The 19,217-nt window shown below is 45.5% G+C and overlaps 2 protein-coding genes across 2 annotated transcripts in view; one reads left to right on the top strand and one right to left on the bottom strand.

Moving 5' to 3' along the window:
* The first annotated feature begins 3,127 nt into the window (after nucleotides 1–3,127).
* Nucleotides 3,128–6,392, top strand: si:dkey-174n20.1 (retinol dehydrogenase 14). Its single transcript, XM_030359708.1, has 4 exons — nucleotides 3,128–3,549; nucleotides 3,716–3,958; nucleotides 4,449–4,751; nucleotides 5,503–6,392. Exons 1-4 carry the CDS (start codon nucleotides 3,429–3,431, stop codon nucleotides 5,760–5,762), a joined length of 927 nt encoding a protein of 308 aa, XP_030215568.1. The 5' UTR covers nucleotides 3,128–3,428; the 3' UTR covers nucleotides 5,763–6,392.
* Nucleotides 6,393–6,703: 311 nt separating this feature from the next.
* Nucleotides 6,704–19,217, bottom strand: part of LOC115546047 (calcium/calmodulin-dependent protein kinase type II subunit beta-like) — a 53,941-nt gene continuing 41,427 nt past the window's right edge. The window contains 8 exon segments of the mRNA XM_030359675.1: nucleotides 6,704–10,570; nucleotides 11,039–11,272; nucleotides 11,632–11,726; nucleotides 11,817–11,892; nucleotides 12,853–13,026; nucleotides 13,719–13,847; nucleotides 14,707–14,796; nucleotides 18,859–18,907. Of these exon segments, the coding sequence (XP_030215535.1) occupies nucleotides 11,040–11,272; nucleotides 11,632–11,726; nucleotides 11,817–11,892; nucleotides 12,853–13,026; nucleotides 13,719–13,847; nucleotides 14,707–14,796; nucleotides 18,859–18,907 (846 nt within the window). The 3' untranslated portion in view covers nucleotides 6,704–10,570; nucleotide 11,039.

The following is a 19,217-nucleotide window of genomic DNA, read 5'->3' as shown; positions in this document are numbered from 1 at the left end:
ACAAACTCGCATTCTGTAATCACTGTCAGTAAATAATAATATGAAAACAATATAAAATATCTTCCAGCAAGAAAAAAATATCTGTTTAATGTAAATGGATAAAGGTCAACAGATGCGGAATGCAGGGCTCTCCATTTTTGAACTGAGTTCAAAGTGAGATTTTGTGGGGGGGGGGGGGGTATGTGACTGCATACAAATTTGTTCACAGACATGGTGACTAATGTATGATAGTAGGCCTTATTGGCCCTTAACACTAATATTCAGAAAAAACACTGCCTCAAAAGGATATTGGTCTAAGCAACACCAGTAGAGGCATATACTTTCCCTGAACTTTTAAACGTTGCAAACGTGCAAAACATATATTATATTTACGCGGCATTCAGTCCAATGCTTAAAAATATATCTGTGGCATTCAGTAGGCCAATGCTGTGGTAAAGTGTGCAAAGTATGAGTATGAATATTTGATGGAGTATGAGTAAGTGTTCCCTTCTGTTACATAGATAGAACTTTATCAATCCCCTGCAGGAGAAATGTGTTAATGTTTGTCCCTATAAAACAATAATGGTAAAAAAATATAATACAAAACATGACGGTAACTCTAAAGTCAAACCGTCCAATCTGAAGGCTTTACTTAACCACTCCCCCTACTCACTTCCACCAATGCAAAGCGAACAGAACTGAGTATGGGAGGGCGTAGCCCAACTAGTTTGTGACAGACCCAGAGGAACGCAACGCAAATTAAATGTGAACATGTATTGAGGCTTTATTAAAATCCCGGACGATTTTGAAATTTCACCCGGACGCATTTGATTCCTACCCTTCCACTGTCAAATAGCGGCGCAAGTTGTGTGGCGTGTGAGCGTGTGCATGGGTTGAATTGCGTGCGTCTCACGGAGAGCCCTGCGCAATGTGCAGCTGTCAGAAATGTGTTGTAATCACTTGGATTCCTCATAGCTCTCAGGCTGTGAGGAAATCAGCAGCCCGCGATCTCAGCTCCTTTGATGTGAACGCGTACAGAGCGCATAGTTCAGAGCCGGACAATGATGTCGTAGTAAAGCCCTCAGGTCTATTCTGCATGTATTAACTGTGGATAAACATCAACTGCACTGAAGTCATCATAACTTCATAAGTTCTCATTGTCAAATGATTATGAACACTATTATTGTTATTTGAAGCCGTGTCAGTCTTGACTGTGGGTGGTGTGGTCCTCTGTGTCTGCTAGTGTCTATGATAAAGTAATAATTTGTCGACATTATCAAACGGAAGAACCTTTATTATGAAGAGCACAGGTCAATGAAGCACGCTAGCCAATAAGAGGACCCGCCCACCGGCGGAAACCAGATATTGAGTGGTAAATTCGTTTCGCTCAGTAAGAACCAAAAAACGAATAAACGAACTGAAATATTGATTTTCGCTTTCTTGTCAAAACGAAAAAACGAAAAAACGGCTTGTTTTCTGGTTTCTGCTTGCGTCAATTATTCCCAGAAAACAGACGTACCTTGCTCCTTAAACCCCACCCACCCTGATAGGCCTATGTGTAGCACATACAGTACATACATTGGGCCAAAGGCGCTTTACAAATTTAAACATTATCTTAACAGCATGGGTCGGGTTACATCAAAATGTGCAACACCCACCTGCAGAGGATGCGCTCAGTGGGTGGGAAGGTGATATTGGATAATGTGAAAATACTCCCACCCAACATGGAGGCCGAATATGGAAACGGCTGCAGACAGAATTGGTCGTAGTCTGCACAGCAGTTCTGCAACGACACGCATGTTGTGCTGCAAGAGCATTCCTCCCAAGTGAGCCCACACTTGCTTCTGCATGTCTGGCCTGTTCATTTCAGTAAGATTCACGTGAATATGTAACATGGTTTCACTCGCATGCATTCAACACATTAACGTTCCTCACGACATAGGTTAAGGCCTTGCTATTTTATTTTAAGCTAATTATCTTTTCAGTTCACCAGCATACTGCCTGATCTTGGTACCAGTTGAGAATTATTATTATTATTAAATTATTTTTCAAAAATTAAAATAAAGATGACTATAAAAGGTCCTAGAAACCTAAAACCTGTTTTCCAACATTGAAAAATAGCTTAGTCTACAGTTTGCATTCAATGTTCTAAGCCTAGAAGTCGTTTGAAAGGTTACTTACCAACGGCATTGGATACGCAAGTAAGAAATAACCCAAAGAGAAGGAAAGTTTCTTTAGACTTGAATGTCATCATCCCCATCATGTCGAGGTCTCTTTGGTATTTTTTAGAGCAACTTCACAGCTACTTTGCTGACATGCTTACTTGTCAGCAAAATGATTTAAGGCTACTGCTAAAAAACGATTTTCTAATTTATGAGGGGGAATCTAATCAACGTTACATATTAAAAGCAGTTTATACACAGGCCTATGATGAACGGTCAACATTGACTTAGGAATACATTCAGCGAAACCCCGGTCAAGGGAACGCAGAAACTGGGGGCAGGAGGACTCTGTTGAGTTTGATTCATATTGTAAACTGTCTGGCCAGCTATACAAGTAGAAGTTATCTTGAAATATTGATTTAGTGTCTTTCTTGCAACAGCATTTATTTGCATGTGGGTTCTTTTCATGCTGTCCTTCTTTGTAAGCACAGGTGACTCTTTCAAAATAGTTTTTTTAATATCAGTGAGATGAGGTTACCCATGGATGTAGATTAACCTGCTAGTTAAATAACATTGAATACAACTAAAAAGAGAATGATTTAAGATGAAATTGTGGTTTGCAGTTTGCTGACAAAGATATCATTGGTAAAACCAACCCCACCATTACAAAATGAACATGAGCAATCACATTGAGGAGCTAAACCTTTTTATGCCTTAAATGTATAAATGTATAATATGGGGTTTAAAAATTGTGGGAGCCCTAACAGTTTATAGATTTATTTTGATAGCTAATAATTTGAATATACTAGAAGGGAAAATACAAATCCCATGTTTTAAAAAGTTTCCTTAATTGAACAGAGGCTTAGATAATAAGGTGGTATGTCAAGTTTTAATTATTGTTATTTTTTAAAATATGAATGAGTTGAGAAGGGAACGAGTTTTGCAGCCTATTTACCAGCAGAGGGCGATGTCGGCCTAATAACATGTAGCCACAACAACGCGAAGAAGAAGAAGCAGAAGAAGGAGATGAGGAAGAAGGCAATGTCAATTTCAGCTGTCATCTCTTTCAAGCCAAGCATAATAACGGTCTCCTTCTACAGTCTGTGTTATGCTAGATATATAAACGCACTTGATTTGATATTAGCTGCACCGAGAGAAAGTGCTCTGAAACACACCTTATCGTCGAGATCAATTGTGAAACACGAGCCACCAGGATAGCTCTCTCACTGTCCCACTTCTCCAGGTTGAAGCGCTTCTGATAGTGCAGCTAACCCCATAGGCAGGAGGATGTATCTTCTTTACACGATTATCGCCTCCTTGGTTTCATTTTTTATTCTAAAATGGTTAAAAAAGAGAAGATACTGCACGGACCTGAAGAGGCTTGATGGAAAAACCGTCATCATCACAGGTAATGTTCACAACATAAACGTTTATTAACAGCTATTAACAGAGAACATGTTCTATATAGCACTCTTATCATTGGTATCGTAATTCATTAGCTGTCACCTCAAATGTTCCATGCCTCAATACTGTTTAAATGCATGCCACTTAATGCCCACCTGTCTTCTTTTAAGGTGGAAGTTCTGGCATAGGCAAAGAAACAGCGATCGCCTTGGCAATACGAGGCGCCCGTGTTATCATTGCGGGTCGAGATACAGACAAGTCTGAAAAAGCGGTGAGAGAGATCAAGTTCAAGAGCCGCAGTCTGAATGTCTCCCACATGGAGCTCGATTTGGCCAACCTACGCTCAGTGAGAGAGTTCTGCAAGAGTTTTCTGCAGAGAGAGAAGAGACTGGACATTCTGGTCAACAATGCAGGTGAGGAGAATGTCGTCCACATACATTTATGAAGGACAACATATAGGTACAACACATACTATGTGATAACCAACCAAACAAGCTGATGTCCATCCATCCAAATGCATCCGATTAGGAAAGTCTTCGGTGGTCAGGCCGAAACGTTCTAGGTTCGAACCACAATTTCTACCTGTTGGGATCCCTGAGCAAGAAGCCTAAGCCCAAACTCTACTTGCTCATTAATGACTGGTGTTGTTAGTGTTAATTCTGGATAAAAGCATCTGCTAAATGAAAAACTAGTAGGATGCATTCATTTCATGCATTCATAGTGGGAGAAGCGAATGTGCTGCTGTAGTCAAATTTCACCAGGTTGTGAGAGCTTAAGGAAGTTCCGAGAGGCCTTGACCTCTCAGATTGTGCTGATCTGAGTGAATATAATAACGATATTATGATCACTTATATAACACTCATCATCATCTCTTTGCTCTACTCCTAATCCTCCCTTCCTCAGCCATGCCCAGCGTGCTGGACTGGACAGACGACGGCTTCAGCATGTGTTTCGGGGTCAACCACCTGGGTCACTTCCTCCTCACCAACACGCTGTTGCCGCGGCTGAAGGAGTGCGCACCCAGCCGCGTGGTCACCCTCACCTGCTCCAACTACAAGTACCAAAAGCTGGACTTCCAGGACCTCAACTACAACCTGCTGCCCTTCTTCACCTACTGCCGCAGCAAGCTGGCCAACATCTACTTCACCCAGGAGCTGGCGCGCATGGGCGAGGCCAAAGGGGTGACCGCATACGCCGTGCACCCAGGTGAGATGGCGCTGGATGTAGATGTTCAGGGTATGGTGGTTCTTGTGGCATGCATGGGGTTGTGTGGCCACACAGGACGCATGCAGTGTAAAAGGCTTAGTTAGGGTTGGACCGGACGTTGACGCAACGCAATGACCACGCAGACGCTTCGACGGAGTCGTGAACCCGTTATGGTTCTGCGTCGGGTTTACATCGGGTTTATGTTAGCGGACCAATCACAGCCTTTGCTGCTGCGTCACCTCCATGCAAGGTTAACATCTTTGGGAGGCGCACTTCAGGCCCTCGTGGTGGACGCAAGGAGGCTCCGCCTTGCGTTCATACAACCATAACTAAGCCTTAATCTGTTGGGTTGGTTCCATCACTAAGGTCCTTTGTGATTGAATGTTATTCATATTTTTAGAGTGGCTCTTTATGCATAAGACCAGGCAGTAGGTGATGTTGACCATATGCTGCAGGGATGCAGATGGAGAAACACTTAGATATTGTTGTGTGAGTTCTCACTCAGACATAAATAGGTCAGACATAAATGTATATAAACACAGATAAATGATGTTATGGTCTTCCATAAAAAAACAAGTGTTTCGATCTCTTGACGTATAACTAAAATGGCAACCAGCGTAAGACTGTGGTGTGCATGTGCTTTACGTGACAGCACCTTACGTGTAGCAAACGGTCCCTTCCGGTTCCCATCGTCCTCACACGTTGTTCTCTGTCCTGTCCCGTCCGTCCGTCCCCCCCGCCTGTGCTGCAGGGTTCGTCCAGAGCGGCTGGACGTGCCACTACTCCTTCCTGTTCCGGATGCTGATGCAGGTGATCATGTGGATGTTCTTTGTGCCGTGCGAGATGGGCGCCCAGACGGTGGTGCACTGCGCCGTGTCGGACGCCGCCGCCAAACACAGCGGGGGCTACTTTGTGGACTGCCGGCCGGCCGGCCTGCGGCCCTTCGCCAAGGACTCGGGCGTGGCGAGGAAACTGTGGGAGGCCAGCGAGAGACTGGTGAAACTGGTTTGACGTTGGACCGATCGGGAGGATTCCAGATGGCGGAACCTCGGATGAAACGTGTTGTTTACAGGGCTGACATTTTTGTTGACCCGAGGTGTCGATTCAATACATTTTCCAGTTTGTTTTTTGTCTTTGTTATTTATTGGTTATTTATTTTGATTATTGCAATGGTTACTGTTGTACAAATATTTAGGACTATTTTTTTTTTTTATTATTATTATTTTTTTTAATGGTATGATTTGATCCTTCTTTGAATCTACTTTTTCGCTCCAGGGTTAGTCAAACATATGCAAGTTACTAATTGTCTGTGGAACAAAAGCAATCCATCCATTCGATAGTAATATAATGACACAATGTCGTGCCAAAAAGCCAATGCTTTCTGGAGATTATTCTGGCCATGAGAGGTCGCTAGTGTGCTTAGCTATAAAGTATCTCATTAAATATGTATACGATGATCAACCAAAGTTGATTGAGAGCGAAATCCCTGGGTTCATCTGGCCTGATTTGCTTAATCATGTAGACTCATGTCACAACATTTAGAACAAAAATGATATCCGCAGTGAAAGTTTATATAGTGCAGGCTTACGTGTATCTGTTCCATGTAAATGTGTTGCTGTCAAAATAAATTTAGCAACAGTTCTTTTTGGGTTGCTGTGGACATTTGGAAACATTTTAACTTGCTTGTCTGCTGTCTGCTGTCTGCTGGCCTTGGCGGCCAGCAGACAGCATGCCCTGACATGAAATGACAAGAACCAGCCAAAAACTAGTCTGAAAAGTTATGTTTGAAATACAACCTCTGGATAATCCACATTACAAATGCATTGACTGACTGTCGACCAACGTAAAGGGATAAACTTTCTCAAAATTAAATCATATCCTAACCAGTGGACCTCATCACTTTATAAATTGAGTTTGTGTGTGTGTGTGTCAACCAAAGGCGGCTAGCATAATTTATATTTAAATCTTCAGTTTATTGATAACACTTTTAACACATTGTCTTGAAGTAAGAGAATTACGTGAAGCACGTTAAGAGAACAGAGCAATAATCCAGAGAATCTGAGACCTAGAGGACCACTAGTAGATTTAACACTGAAGAAGAAAATCAAACCGACATGGAAAAAGAAAGAAAAGACAATGGAGGAACTATAAGAGCTGTGATCTGCGGATCGATGGCCGACTATGGATTGGAACGGAAAAAAAAACACCGGGAGAGATCTGGAGAAACCCTACACGAGGAAACTAGCCTCTGTATTGTCAGTGCAACTGGCATAGGTCGCTGGGGAGAGAGAGAAGGAGCAGAAGGGAGGGCGATGACCATGGTCTTGGAGCGATAGCACTTTCCCTCACTTTGTAGAAAGACCTACTGCCTTTACTGTATCATCATACTCTGGGTACATCTAGTGCAAAAGGGGAAACAGCTTAATGTATTCCCTACATCTTTAACTGCAAAATATACAACAAAATAGATTCAATGTTTTTTTTTAATCTTTCCTGATTTCTCCTTTCTGCCTTATTGAGTTATAACACTGGAAGTAAGTAAAGGGATGCTGAATGGAGAAATGCATGATTTATTTTTAATTATTTTGATGCATGTTATCCTTGGTAATTTGACATATTAATAGTGTCTTGCACATTGTAAGCAGTGGATTTGATGTAAGTGCCATGAATCAGGGATAGTTAAAAGTGACCCTATGATCCTTTTAAGAAAAGACAGACCGTTTGCACCGACAACACAGGGCCCTGATAGAAAAGCATGCTAAATGATCATCAGTTACATCACAGTCATCCTCAAAGTCATCCTTAGTGCCTATGTCATTAATATAATCCTCCATAACATCAATATCATCTTCATTATATCATCTTGAGACAAAAATAGCTATATGCACTTAAAAAGCTCAGAAAATGTATAGAGAAAGGTTAAGTATAACAGCATTCAGTAGAAAATAGACCAAATGAAAAAGGGAAAAGCCAAAAAACATGTGTTCCATTGACGGTCATGCCATGTCAACAAAATTCCAGCTACAGTGCTGTTATATTCAGTGTGCAGTTGTGTATACTGTGTACTGCCTCGTTTTAAACATGGATATCCTATTATACTGATCACCAAGGCTTGTTATCACACTAAGAAAAGAAAAGAACACCACCTTTATAATGTACATGCTGCTTGTTCTACATTTTTGGAGGGGGTCGGTTAGGAGTCGAGGCCTGTTCACACGCTAACATGGACACAAGAACGCCTTTCAAAACACACAACCATTGACCATGGAATCAGGAACCAGGCTCCAACCCAAAATGATCCGCCGTCAGTGTGCGAGTGACGTCACACAACTATTCGCACAGCACAATAGATTGTTACCCAGCATCCACAACAGGTCAAACCTCATTGTGTGGCTTGAAAAATTGTGCATTATGTTAAGATTGTGAAACAAGTCATTTAGAAATCAACGACAGAAGAAGGGAAAAAAACAAAAAAGTGTCCATGGTGGTCAGCTCGATGAAGGTCAAGTCAACTCAAAACTTTGACTTTTTATTCACGGAGCTAAGTCCCTTTTTGTGCAATTTCAAACAGTATTTGCACGATCAGACGTAAAACTAAACCCCAGAAAATAAAATAAAAAAAGGATTTGCTCGAATAAATAAATAAATAAACAAAAATAAATACAAACCTGAGGTCTTACCGCCAAAAGAAACCGCGTGCGGTGCCTCGTGGGCTGTCCTACACGTTTTCTTTAAGTCCTTCCCATCAATAGTTACCACCAAGACACAGCACCCTGCCAGTTGCACGTGGTCAATCCACCAAGCCCTCTGATTTGCTAGCAGGTCTGTCAATCTCTACATAGCACCCTTGCCACAAGTGAGAACATAAAAGGAGCAAAAAGAAAAGCTAAAAACACGGCTCAAAGAGCATTTCATTAAAAATGTATGACGACAAAAAATGTATGAAAAACACTTAAATCATTAGGATAGTAAGTCAGCAGGGCGATGGCAGAGGCCTGATGTGTCCTCGGAAATAAAGCCTTCCACTTCTAACTTCTATTCTCGCAAAACACACACATACACATACACTCACGCACACACTTTACCTGCTGTGAAGGATGCACACACTAAGAGAGAAACTTACCCTCTTCTGCACTAGTTCATAGCAGCGGTAGCAAAACATTTCCACTCACAGTTCCCATCATGTTCTTGGAGGAAAATTAAAAACTGTCATCACCAACTTTTCAAGATAATAATAATAATCCAGAATGTCTCTCAGCACCAGTTATTGCACCGTTCGCCTGTGAACTTGGTATATGTGTGCGAGAATATTTTCTGATCCTCGCTTGGACAGCCAGCTGGCAGTGCGTTTTTCCAGTGACATAAATAATGTGTTAAAGCTATTTAAACGCTCTATCTAGGTCGGCGAAAGTGTTCACTGTAAAACGCTATCAGAGAGCATCAGTGGGGATGTTAAGGCGAGGCTACGAAATGTACTCGCAGCCGAATAGGTTTGAAACATATTCAACTTTCAGATTCTACCACAGCAGTGCTAATGGATATATTCTGATCACTGGGCTTCTCGAGACGCTTTTCCGCACACAAAACAACAATGTTGTTAAAACTTAAATAACGAAGGTAACCCCGTGAACCCATCGCCCCTCATGTTCTACATAAAAAATGTTCACAATTCAACCGGGAAGACGCCAGACTTCGCTAGACCCATCTTCAGCAGCTGACATTGCAACAAAAACATTAGATCCTTAAACCGAACTATTATAAGTACAATAACTTTAATACGAAAACCAGAGACGCAAGCTGTCCAATCTCTGCTGCACACACTCTGGACACCCATCACGAACCCCTTCCAAAAAGAACAAAAAGGTTTAATTGAACACGAGTACGATAATATAGGCTACTTACGAGAAGCAATTTACAAAAAAAACGTCCATATCAATTGTCCACTTAATAGCCACAATATAAAACAGCCACTATGAATACCGAGAGAGAAAAACATGCTTTCTTATAAAGATAGAGAAAGAAAAAAACCGAAGATAATATTAAAATCTAGAAACCACTGGCATCAGGAAATCTGAATTATACAAATTACATATACATTTGCAATTGTGTGATGATAATATTAATCAGTTATAATATGAATAATACATAATGATAATATATTTGACTTAAAACTTTACATATTTTATTTCCAGTGCGGTGTTTATGTCACAAACGTGTTATGTCATTCACAGGGGAGCAACACAGGGGTTGGCATGGTAACATAGGAGGAGGGGGATGGGAGACCATATCTGGAAACGCACACCAAGATCACTTTTTTTTCCTTTAATCCAACCCCCCCCCCCCCCCCCACCATCCTTCCGATGCCTCTCTGTCTGGAGTCAGTTTGAGAGGCACAGTATGTTAGTTACCTGGACACCTAGGTGTGTGGTGGTTGCTGTTGGTGACGGTGGGCTGGTGCAGTGCAGGGGATTCACACTAGGGGGCAGTATCAGTAAAAGAAAAAGAGAAACGCCTTTGGGGAGGCAGAGGGTGGAGTCGGGGATGGAATCCAGGTGTGTGGTTTTTTTTCCCGCGGTGTTCCAGGAGGCAGGGACACACATCTCCCCCCTCTTCCTCCCTATGGCACTGGACATTTTCTTCCATCCAGTCAGCCTCGTCTCTCGCTCTCTCTTCTTCTCACTCGCTCTCTCTCTCTCTCTCTCTCTCCCACGCTCGCTCTCTCTCTCTCTATCTCTCTCTATCTCTCTCGCTCTCTCTCTCTCACTCTCTCTCTCTCTCCAGAAACACACCTCTGGCGGTCCGAGGTGGCGCTTGGACCCCTGCGAGAGATGACATGGTCGGACGTCACAAGTACAGAAATACTAACCCCAGATTTCTCCGCCTTATCTTTTTTAGCATGCACACTGTCATCATGGTAGGAGGCTCTGTCTAAACTATAACTAAATACAAGATACATGAAGGGTTATAAGATTAGAGTATTATTTGTTTCTTTTAGCCTTGTTTAACCCTTCTGAAAATAAAATACACCCACATAACCACAAACAAAATGTACCCACCCCCAAAAATTATCCATGGCCAATTTTGCGTAAGGTGCTCTCTTTTGATAGACTGCTGTCTTTTTGTTGTTGTCTGACTGTATATCGTACAATGTCAATCGCGGTGTCAAATAACCCAGGCTATACACGTCGACCTTGGTGGTGTTTCTTCGCCAAAAAATTGTAACCAGTTGCTTTCGAAGCAGAACCCGTGCTGTTGACACCGCAGTCGACTCCCCCCTCGGTGCGTACCTCACTGGAGCGGGGCGGCGGGCGCGCCCGAGCAGTGGAAGTGCACGTTCTGCCACCGGCTCTCGCGGCGGTGCCACACGCGCGTCTCCTCCGACTGGCTGGAGCGCGGCCGGCCCTGGCCGTCCACGTACTGGGTGAGGCGGATGTAGGCGATGCAGGCCGCGTCCTCGCCGATCAGGTGCACGTGGGGGTTGAGGATGGTGGTGTGGATGGGCTTGCTGTTCTTGGCCAGGACTGAAGGGTGGTGGGGGGGAAATAAGGAGCCATTTTAACTACTTTTAATGCAAATTATTATTTAATTACTAATGTAAGGGGAGGAAAGATTTGAGTAGCTCTGAGAGTTCAGAGCAACTACGTCAAGTGTTGATTGATTACAATTTCACGCCTGAATTATTTTATTAATATGTTATTTATTTTCTTTACTTGTGTCTTTTTGGAGAAAAGAAAATGTGATGCACCAAACAAGCGGTATAATTAAGTACGAAACAAGTAAAAAATGTACGAGAGCAAAACAAGCTCGACGGATATGTATTAAAAAATAAGGAGAGAAACACTGAACTTAACTGAAATAAAAAGGAAAGATTTCAACTCACGGTTCTCAAAGTAGAATCTCTGGAAATCCATGCCCTCCACGAGGTTCCCCAGGGCCTCTGGTTCGAACGAGGTCAGCCCGGGATCACAGATCTTACTGGGGTTCAGAGGAACAGTCAGGCCTCGAGACACCAGCGGGGCAAAAAGCTGCTCTATCCCATCATTGTGAAAAACCACACTGACTCACGCGTATGCTTCAAAGTCCCCATTATTGACCGCCTCTATCAGTTGCTCCGTGATCTTGATGATTTCTTGCTTGCGTGCTGCGTTAAAAAATAACAAGTTATCAGAATCATAATGTCGAGGAAAATAGAAAAGGCGGAATTTCCGAAAACGGATAGCGACAGCATTACACGTTATATCTTCAATAAATAGGATTAGGTAGTAGATTAGAAATGCAAGGCCTCGTGTTTGACAAGACATGTACTCATAAAGTGCACTATAAACACCCAATATGCTTGAAAAAGCGATAATTTCATACACTTAACCTTAACCTTTAAGATCGTTATCAAACAATATTGGAATTGTTTTTGTCTCACAATTGAAAATGAAGGAAGGCAAAGCACAGCAAGGTTTAATTAAACAAATCCTGTTTGACTACTAATGATCCAGCAACCCAGCCAGCATACAAATAACAAAATCTCGGGCAGTCTAAAACCATGTGTTGCGTCCCATGCTGAACTTGATGCAAGGAACCTGAGCAAACCCATGTTCCAACCTGAAGCAGAATCAAACCAATTCACTAAATCTAAATATTACTGCAATGGTCACGATACAGCGAGAGCAAACACACAACCTCACATTCCACCATTTCATGCTGTCAGTCATTCATTTTGATCCTCGCTGCACACATGGGCCCACTCACACAAATACAAACACACACACACACACACACACACACACACACACACACACACACACACACACACACACACACACACAGTATGCATTATCAGTATTATCTACACACTCCAAGCTAAAATAGAAAGCCATGTCAAGTGGCGTCTGAGAGTGAGTCACACAAAACACACACACACACACACGTACGCAGAGAAAGAGTGACACACACAGAACGAGCCATTATCTACACACCAGCACACCGGAGTCCCGAGCACTTTCCCCCCTCTCTCTCCCTTTCTGGGGGCGAGCGAGGGCCAGAGGAGGGTGGGAGGGGGGGTTGAAGCGGACGAGGGGGGGGGGGGGGGTCTGTGCTCCATACTCACTCTGGGAGGAGGAAAGGGAGGGGCTGGGTGGGGAGCGCGAGGGGGGTGGCGAGGTGGCGTGGGCGGGAGCCGCGGCGGGCCTGGGGGGCGGAGCCTCCGCCTCAGGGGCAGCGGGGGGAGGGGCCGGGGCCGGCACCCTGCGCACGCTACTCACCAGGTCTGTGAGCCGTGACACTGGGGTGGGGGAGGGAGGAGGGAGGGAGGAGGGGGGAGGAGGGGTGGGGGAGGGAGGGAGGAGGGGAGAGGAGGGGGGGGGGAGGGAGGGAGGGTGGAGAGGAGGGGTGGGGGAGGGAGGGAGGGAGGGAGGAGAGGAGAGGAGAGGAGAGGAGAGGAGAGGAGAGGAGGGGTGGGAGAGGGAGGGAGGGAGGGAGGGAGGGAGGGAGGGAGGGAGGGAGGAGAGGAGGGGTGGGGGAGGGAGGGAGGGTGGAGAGGAGGGGTGGGGGAGGGAGGGAGGAGAGGAGAAGAGGGAGGGAGGGATGGATGGATGGGGTGAAGGGGTGAAGGTGGATAGAAGGAAAATAAAAGAACAAAACAGAAAGGAGGAAAAACAACGGGAGGAAGCAACAGCGGAGATTAGAATGAGAGAAACTATGCAGAGAAAGACAGAAGCTGACGCCCCGTGGAAACGTCAATGACAGAAGAACAAAGATGCACACGGGGGGGCTCAAGCTGGACTCCTATTCGCTGCGTTGCTTGGTTCATGAAGTGTGTGGCCGTGTCATTTAAAGACGCCGGCCGCTAGAGGCCTGATAGATTACATACATTAAGGGCCAAGGTGGGTGGGTGGGTGGGAGGAGGGGGCTTGCTATCACTCCCTGTAACTACAGTCGTCTCTCCTCCTCCTTCGGGGCCCTGGGGCTACTCACTCTGCATGGGGGCTGCGGGGCCGTGGGGCTGGGGGGGTGCGGTGAGGGCGGGCGGCCCCCCGTCCCCTTCGGACACCGGTCCCGGGGCCTTACGCACAGAGCCGAGGAGGTCCGCAAACTTTGTGACCGCTGACGGTCGGGTCGGTGGGGGAGGGGGGGGGGGGGGGGGGCGATGAACCGGGGGGACAGGACGACAACGTGGGAGACAACACATACGACAGACGTGAGGCGGCAGCGGTGGAAGCGAGGCGGCTGAGCGCCACTCATGCACTTGAGGCGTGAAGGGGGTCGGGGAAAACTTTGGATTATTTTTCCGAGCACCCGGTCTAACGGCGGCGTCTGCCTGAAGGGCATCGCTCCGGCAGAAAACCAAAATAAACACTCTCCGTGTCTGACTCATGCCATCGCCGGCTCTAGAGGACACAGGCGAACAACACCATGCCCACACACGGGGGGGGGGGGGGGGGGGGGGGGGGATATAAAAGGAGACACAATGACACACATGGACGGTGATGGTTGCAGTGTTAAGTGATCCTTCCACACCTGGTTTGCGGGGTGGCGCGTTGTATTCACGGGTGAAGCAGGATGAGTCAGACCAACGGATGATATGGCGGGTTAGGGTGGGAGTGAGTGAGCTGGTTTAAAAAAAATCGGAGTTCACGATGCAGTGGTAAGCAGCACAAAGATCCGAGAGAGAAACACCACCCGTTGAGGACTTCCCACCACCAGCTGAGGATCTCAGATATTGGCGTGAGGGAGTCCAGTCTTTGTGAGGCTTGCCAGGGAGTAGGTCTGGGGAGTAGCAATGCCTGTGAGTTGCAACTGAGGCAGTGAGTGAGTAAGTATGTGAGTGAGAGTGAGAGAAAAAAGAGACAGAGTTGTGCGTGAGGGAGTGCGTGTGTGTGTGTATGCATGCGTGTGTGTGACAGCCTCACTATTCAAGGGGGGGGGGGGGGGGTGGTAGTGGGGGTAGGGTCATGTGACTTACAGTAGGCAGCAGGTGAGGGGCCCTGAGAGAATTCTGGCTGGGAGCTGGTGCTTGTCTTGCTCTTAACTGGACTGTTCTCTATACTCTTCCCTGACATCACAGGCATGAATGTGGGGCGCACACACACACACACACACACACACACACACACACACACACACACACACACACACACACACACACACACACACACACACACACACACACACACACACACACACAGAATAAAAAGACATACACAAATGTCAACCCAACACAAAAGCAACACATAGACACAGAGAAAAGTTTGGAACAGAGAGGAAAAGAAGATGAGACATGGAATAAACAAACACACAAACGTTGGTTGAAGATGAACCGTTTCACCTCCTCCTCTCTTATCTTACACCACTCCACACAGAAATAAAAACATCAAACCAAATAATCCACTGCCCTGCCTCTTAGGCTCTGTAACCCTAGACTGCATATCTGCCCATTGTTCCCTGCCTCCCTACAGACTCCCTGGTGCCTGTACAGTGTCGCTGTTCAGTGTTGCTACCGAAACGTATATATGGTGAGTGAACAGAAGCCCGTGAGAGTGAACAGTTAGTAGTGAGAATCACCGAGGAGGCGAAGCGACTTCCCAAGACGCTTGTGAAACAACACACCGACGGATATCAAATATATAATACCAAGACAAGGGAAAAACAAAACAAAAGCAGCAGCACTGCAAAGCATAGAGAGCGGGTCTCTACTGAAGTGCCACGCGGTAGCTCCCATCCCCTCACGCAACTCAACGCACAGTCCCCCAAACCCGAGGCAAGAAACACGAAAGAGGCAAGCCGACAACCCCGCGGGCGGATTCATTATTACCGTACACCAGAAAAAATAAAAAATTGTAAGCCCAAACAATCAAAAACATCCCGCGCTTCGGAACGGGGGGGGGAAAAAAGGCAGTGAAAAAGCAGTGAGATCCCCACGACCGACGCCTCTCAGGTTCAAAACGTATGGAGAGCGACAGAAACCAAAAAAAAGTCCCGGGGTCCTGTGATCAATCAGCCCCTCAGCAGTAGCTTGGATTACCGCTCAGCTGTTCGGCTCCCACACACACATGACATCCCCGGGACCCTACCGGGAAGTCCCATCACAGCCCCCTCCCCCCCCCCCCCCCCCCCCCCCCTCTGCTCGCACCTGGAGCGTTGGGTTGGGGGTTGAGGTACTGCTACAGAATGGACTGGTCATCTCCCTCTCTGTGTGGGGTGAGGGGGGGGAGGGAGGGAGGGGGGGGGGGTTCTACGGCCAACATTGTCCCCTGGGGGGCGCGTGCTTACCAGGTGGCGCTGCGCGGCCCCAGCTCCTCCATGGGCATGCCGGATCTATTTCCTGTCGCCAGCGCTAAATATAGATGTCCCGACAGCAGCCGCCTCTCGGCCCCCATTTTGACACAAACCGCGTGCGTGCATACGTGCACATGCTCGCATGTGCGCACACGCACACAACACAACATAAAACAATACAACTTACACATTAACACATTCACATCTGTTCTCTCACACACACACACACACACACAATATATCAAATGAGTTAAGATGCACGTTATATATAACTGACTACTAACACACACACACTAACACAAACAATATAAAACACACTTTAAGAAAAAAAACTAACAAACATGCTCATAATAAGTACCCTTGCCCTTTCCTTATTTATGAGCAGTAGACAGACAGACAATTTATCCCGAAAAGCAAATTTAAGCGTTGAGTGTTGAGATCAGTTGCTAGTTCGAGGTGGTGATAGCGGTGATACTGGTGTGTGCGTGTGTGTGTGTGTGTGTGTGTGTGTGTGTGTGTGCGTGTGCGTGTGTGTCTGTGTCTGTAGGGTCGGCTACAGCCCACCCAGTGAGGGTAAAGCAGGACCGTAGTGGGCAGACAGTAGAACCTGGCGGGTGTTAGGTGACTGGAATCTCAGCTTAACAAATGACTCCATAGCTATTTGTGTGTGTGTGTGTGTGTGTGTGTGTGTGTGTGTGTGTGTGTGTGTGTGTGTGTGTGTGTGTGTGTGTGTGTGTGTGTGTGTGTGTGTGTGTGTGTGTGTGTAAGGATTTACAGACACATACAAATGACCCTGCATGGTCTCTCTTTAGCTCTCCCTCACACCGAAGCCCTTATGAAAACACTCACGGTGATCTATACGACATGGTAGTCCTTTTTTGGGAACAGACATGCACACGGAAGCAAACACACACACACTCACACAAACACACATACACACACACACACACACACACACACACACACACACACACACACACACACACACAGTTGGAGACAGAGGCAGCCACAGACGCACAAGCCCACACGCGCACGCACACACACACACACACACACAAAGACAGAGACAGAGGCAGCCAAACAGACGCATAACACACATACACCCACACACACTCGCAAACGGAGACAGACACACAGTGGTGCAGCAACCACATTCACACAGACTGTGTGTATGTACACACACGCACACGCACGCACACACACACACACACGCACTCACACGCACACACACACACCACAACTCTACAAGTGAACAACACAGGTATGTCTGGATTTAAGAGGTGTGTGAGCGTTAGTCAAGAACTTTAGCCCACACTTTTCGAGGTGAGCGTTGAAAGCCAGTGCAGCACTTAATTCTTTTCTGGCAGTAGACAGACGCAATACCGTTGGTCGCCACATGGGGTCAGTAAGAGCACACATGTTGATAGACTATCTAAATGCCATCTACCTTCCTAGTACATGCTAAGAAATTAATTCATAACAAATATTGTCATATTATCGACTAAAAACATCCCATGCTCCCCATATCATTAACCTTGGAAATACATAAGCATGCATGTTTGCAGATAAATAACTTGTGAGAAGATAGACATTACATTGGTTTCCTTTTTACGCTTTGTGGAAATGCCTGTCAAATAGAATTGAACCGATTGTGAAATCCTGGGCCATTACCGACACCAATCAGGCTGACAGCCAATGCCGATGTTTTATTTGTATTTCTTGGTTCTTATTTATTCCCCATTATGTGTTCCCTGGCAGAGAAGCTAAAATTGTTATTATAAATACATTATTGAACAGTCTTTCAGCCCTTTATTGCATATTGCATGAGCACAGATTCAATCCTAAAATTTGATAAAACCTTTAATATAACCTCCTTTCATGAGAAACATTATTTTTGTGAATAACTTTCAAAACCAATGCGACACAACAACCGATCAGCCACTGCCGTCAGTGAATGTCATCTTAATTGTCAAAAGCCCAATGGCAGGTTGATAAAGCGTCAGAGAAACCAACAACGATAGAAAAGCCCTGTGAGAATAAAGCACAGAACACAGAGATCCTCGGCGTACAAACAGAGGTGATTTCCTCCCAAGGTTTAATTGAAGGGAATCCGACCCAGCCTCACATCATTAAGGCGGCTAACGTATGCGTCCAGTGCGCCTTTTTCTACGCGTGCATTTGATCTAACAGCTGTGTGTAATTAAAAGGTCTGTAAGCATCCTTGACACGAAAACAAACGGGGGCCTGTTGCAGAACAAACGACCCTTCTTCCCAGCAGCCATACTGCAACAAACACAGGTTTAGCACATCAACGTGAGTCAGATTCATTGATATGCACCGCTGTAGAGAATACTAACCAAGCAACTGCCGTCGCATGCATTGAAAAGACTACAAAGGGGAACGACAGTAGTATGTTGCTAAACAAGACACTTTGTGGTGAGCCCCAATTTCCTGTTTGGATCGGTAAAGTTCATCTCATCATAAAAGGTGCATATTGTAACGATTGGGCCGTACATTGTAAATTGTAGTTGTGTGTATATCATATGTACAACAATGTCTTAAAAATATAAAAATTCACATGAAAAAAGATATTAAGCAAACCGAAATAGCTGTGGCATTTTGCTACAAGCTTGATTGTAGTAGTCAAACAGTATTTTATTGTTTATCATTGGGAGGTTTCCCAGTCACAGTGTGGCATTCAACCCATTTAAAACAAATGAACATCTGGTGTGATTGGATATGCATGGGTGAGGTGAATTACAGCTGCCTTCAGCTGGCCAATGAGAGGCCTTGCATTCTAATGCTACCCCCTGTTGAAAGTCAGTCTCCCCTATCCTACCTTTCACATCGTCATCTTCAACAGTGGTGTTGCTGCTGTCAGACGATTCCTAGAGGGTGAGAGAAAGGGAGAGGGAGAGAAAGAGAGCGAGGGAGAGAGAGACACAGTCAGTTTGAGTTTTAGATGTTGCCGTTGATTGGAGGGAAATGGGGTACTTTGGGATGCCACCGGAGTCGTGAGTCAGCGCGTTAGAGAGTTTCATAAAAAAAGGATAACGGGAAGTCTGTTTGAGTCATCGGGTCATAAAACTTCATTCTCATGAACCAATTCTGCCCGCAGCAGGGCGAATGAGGGGCTGTTCGTCCTTCAGATAAACAGGGTTGGAGGAGATGAACGGTTGCCTAGGCGGCAAACCAAAC

This window comes from Gadus morhua, chromosome 6 (genome assembly GCF_902167405.1).
Source record: "Gadus morhua chromosome 6, gadMor3.0, whole genome shotgun sequence".
Lineage (NCBI taxonomy): Eukaryota > Metazoa > Chordata > Actinopteri > Gadiformes > Gadidae > Gadus > Gadus morhua.
The sequence above is the reverse complement of the archived record's forward strand: the minus strand, read 5'-3'. Positions and strand labels throughout refer to the sequence as shown.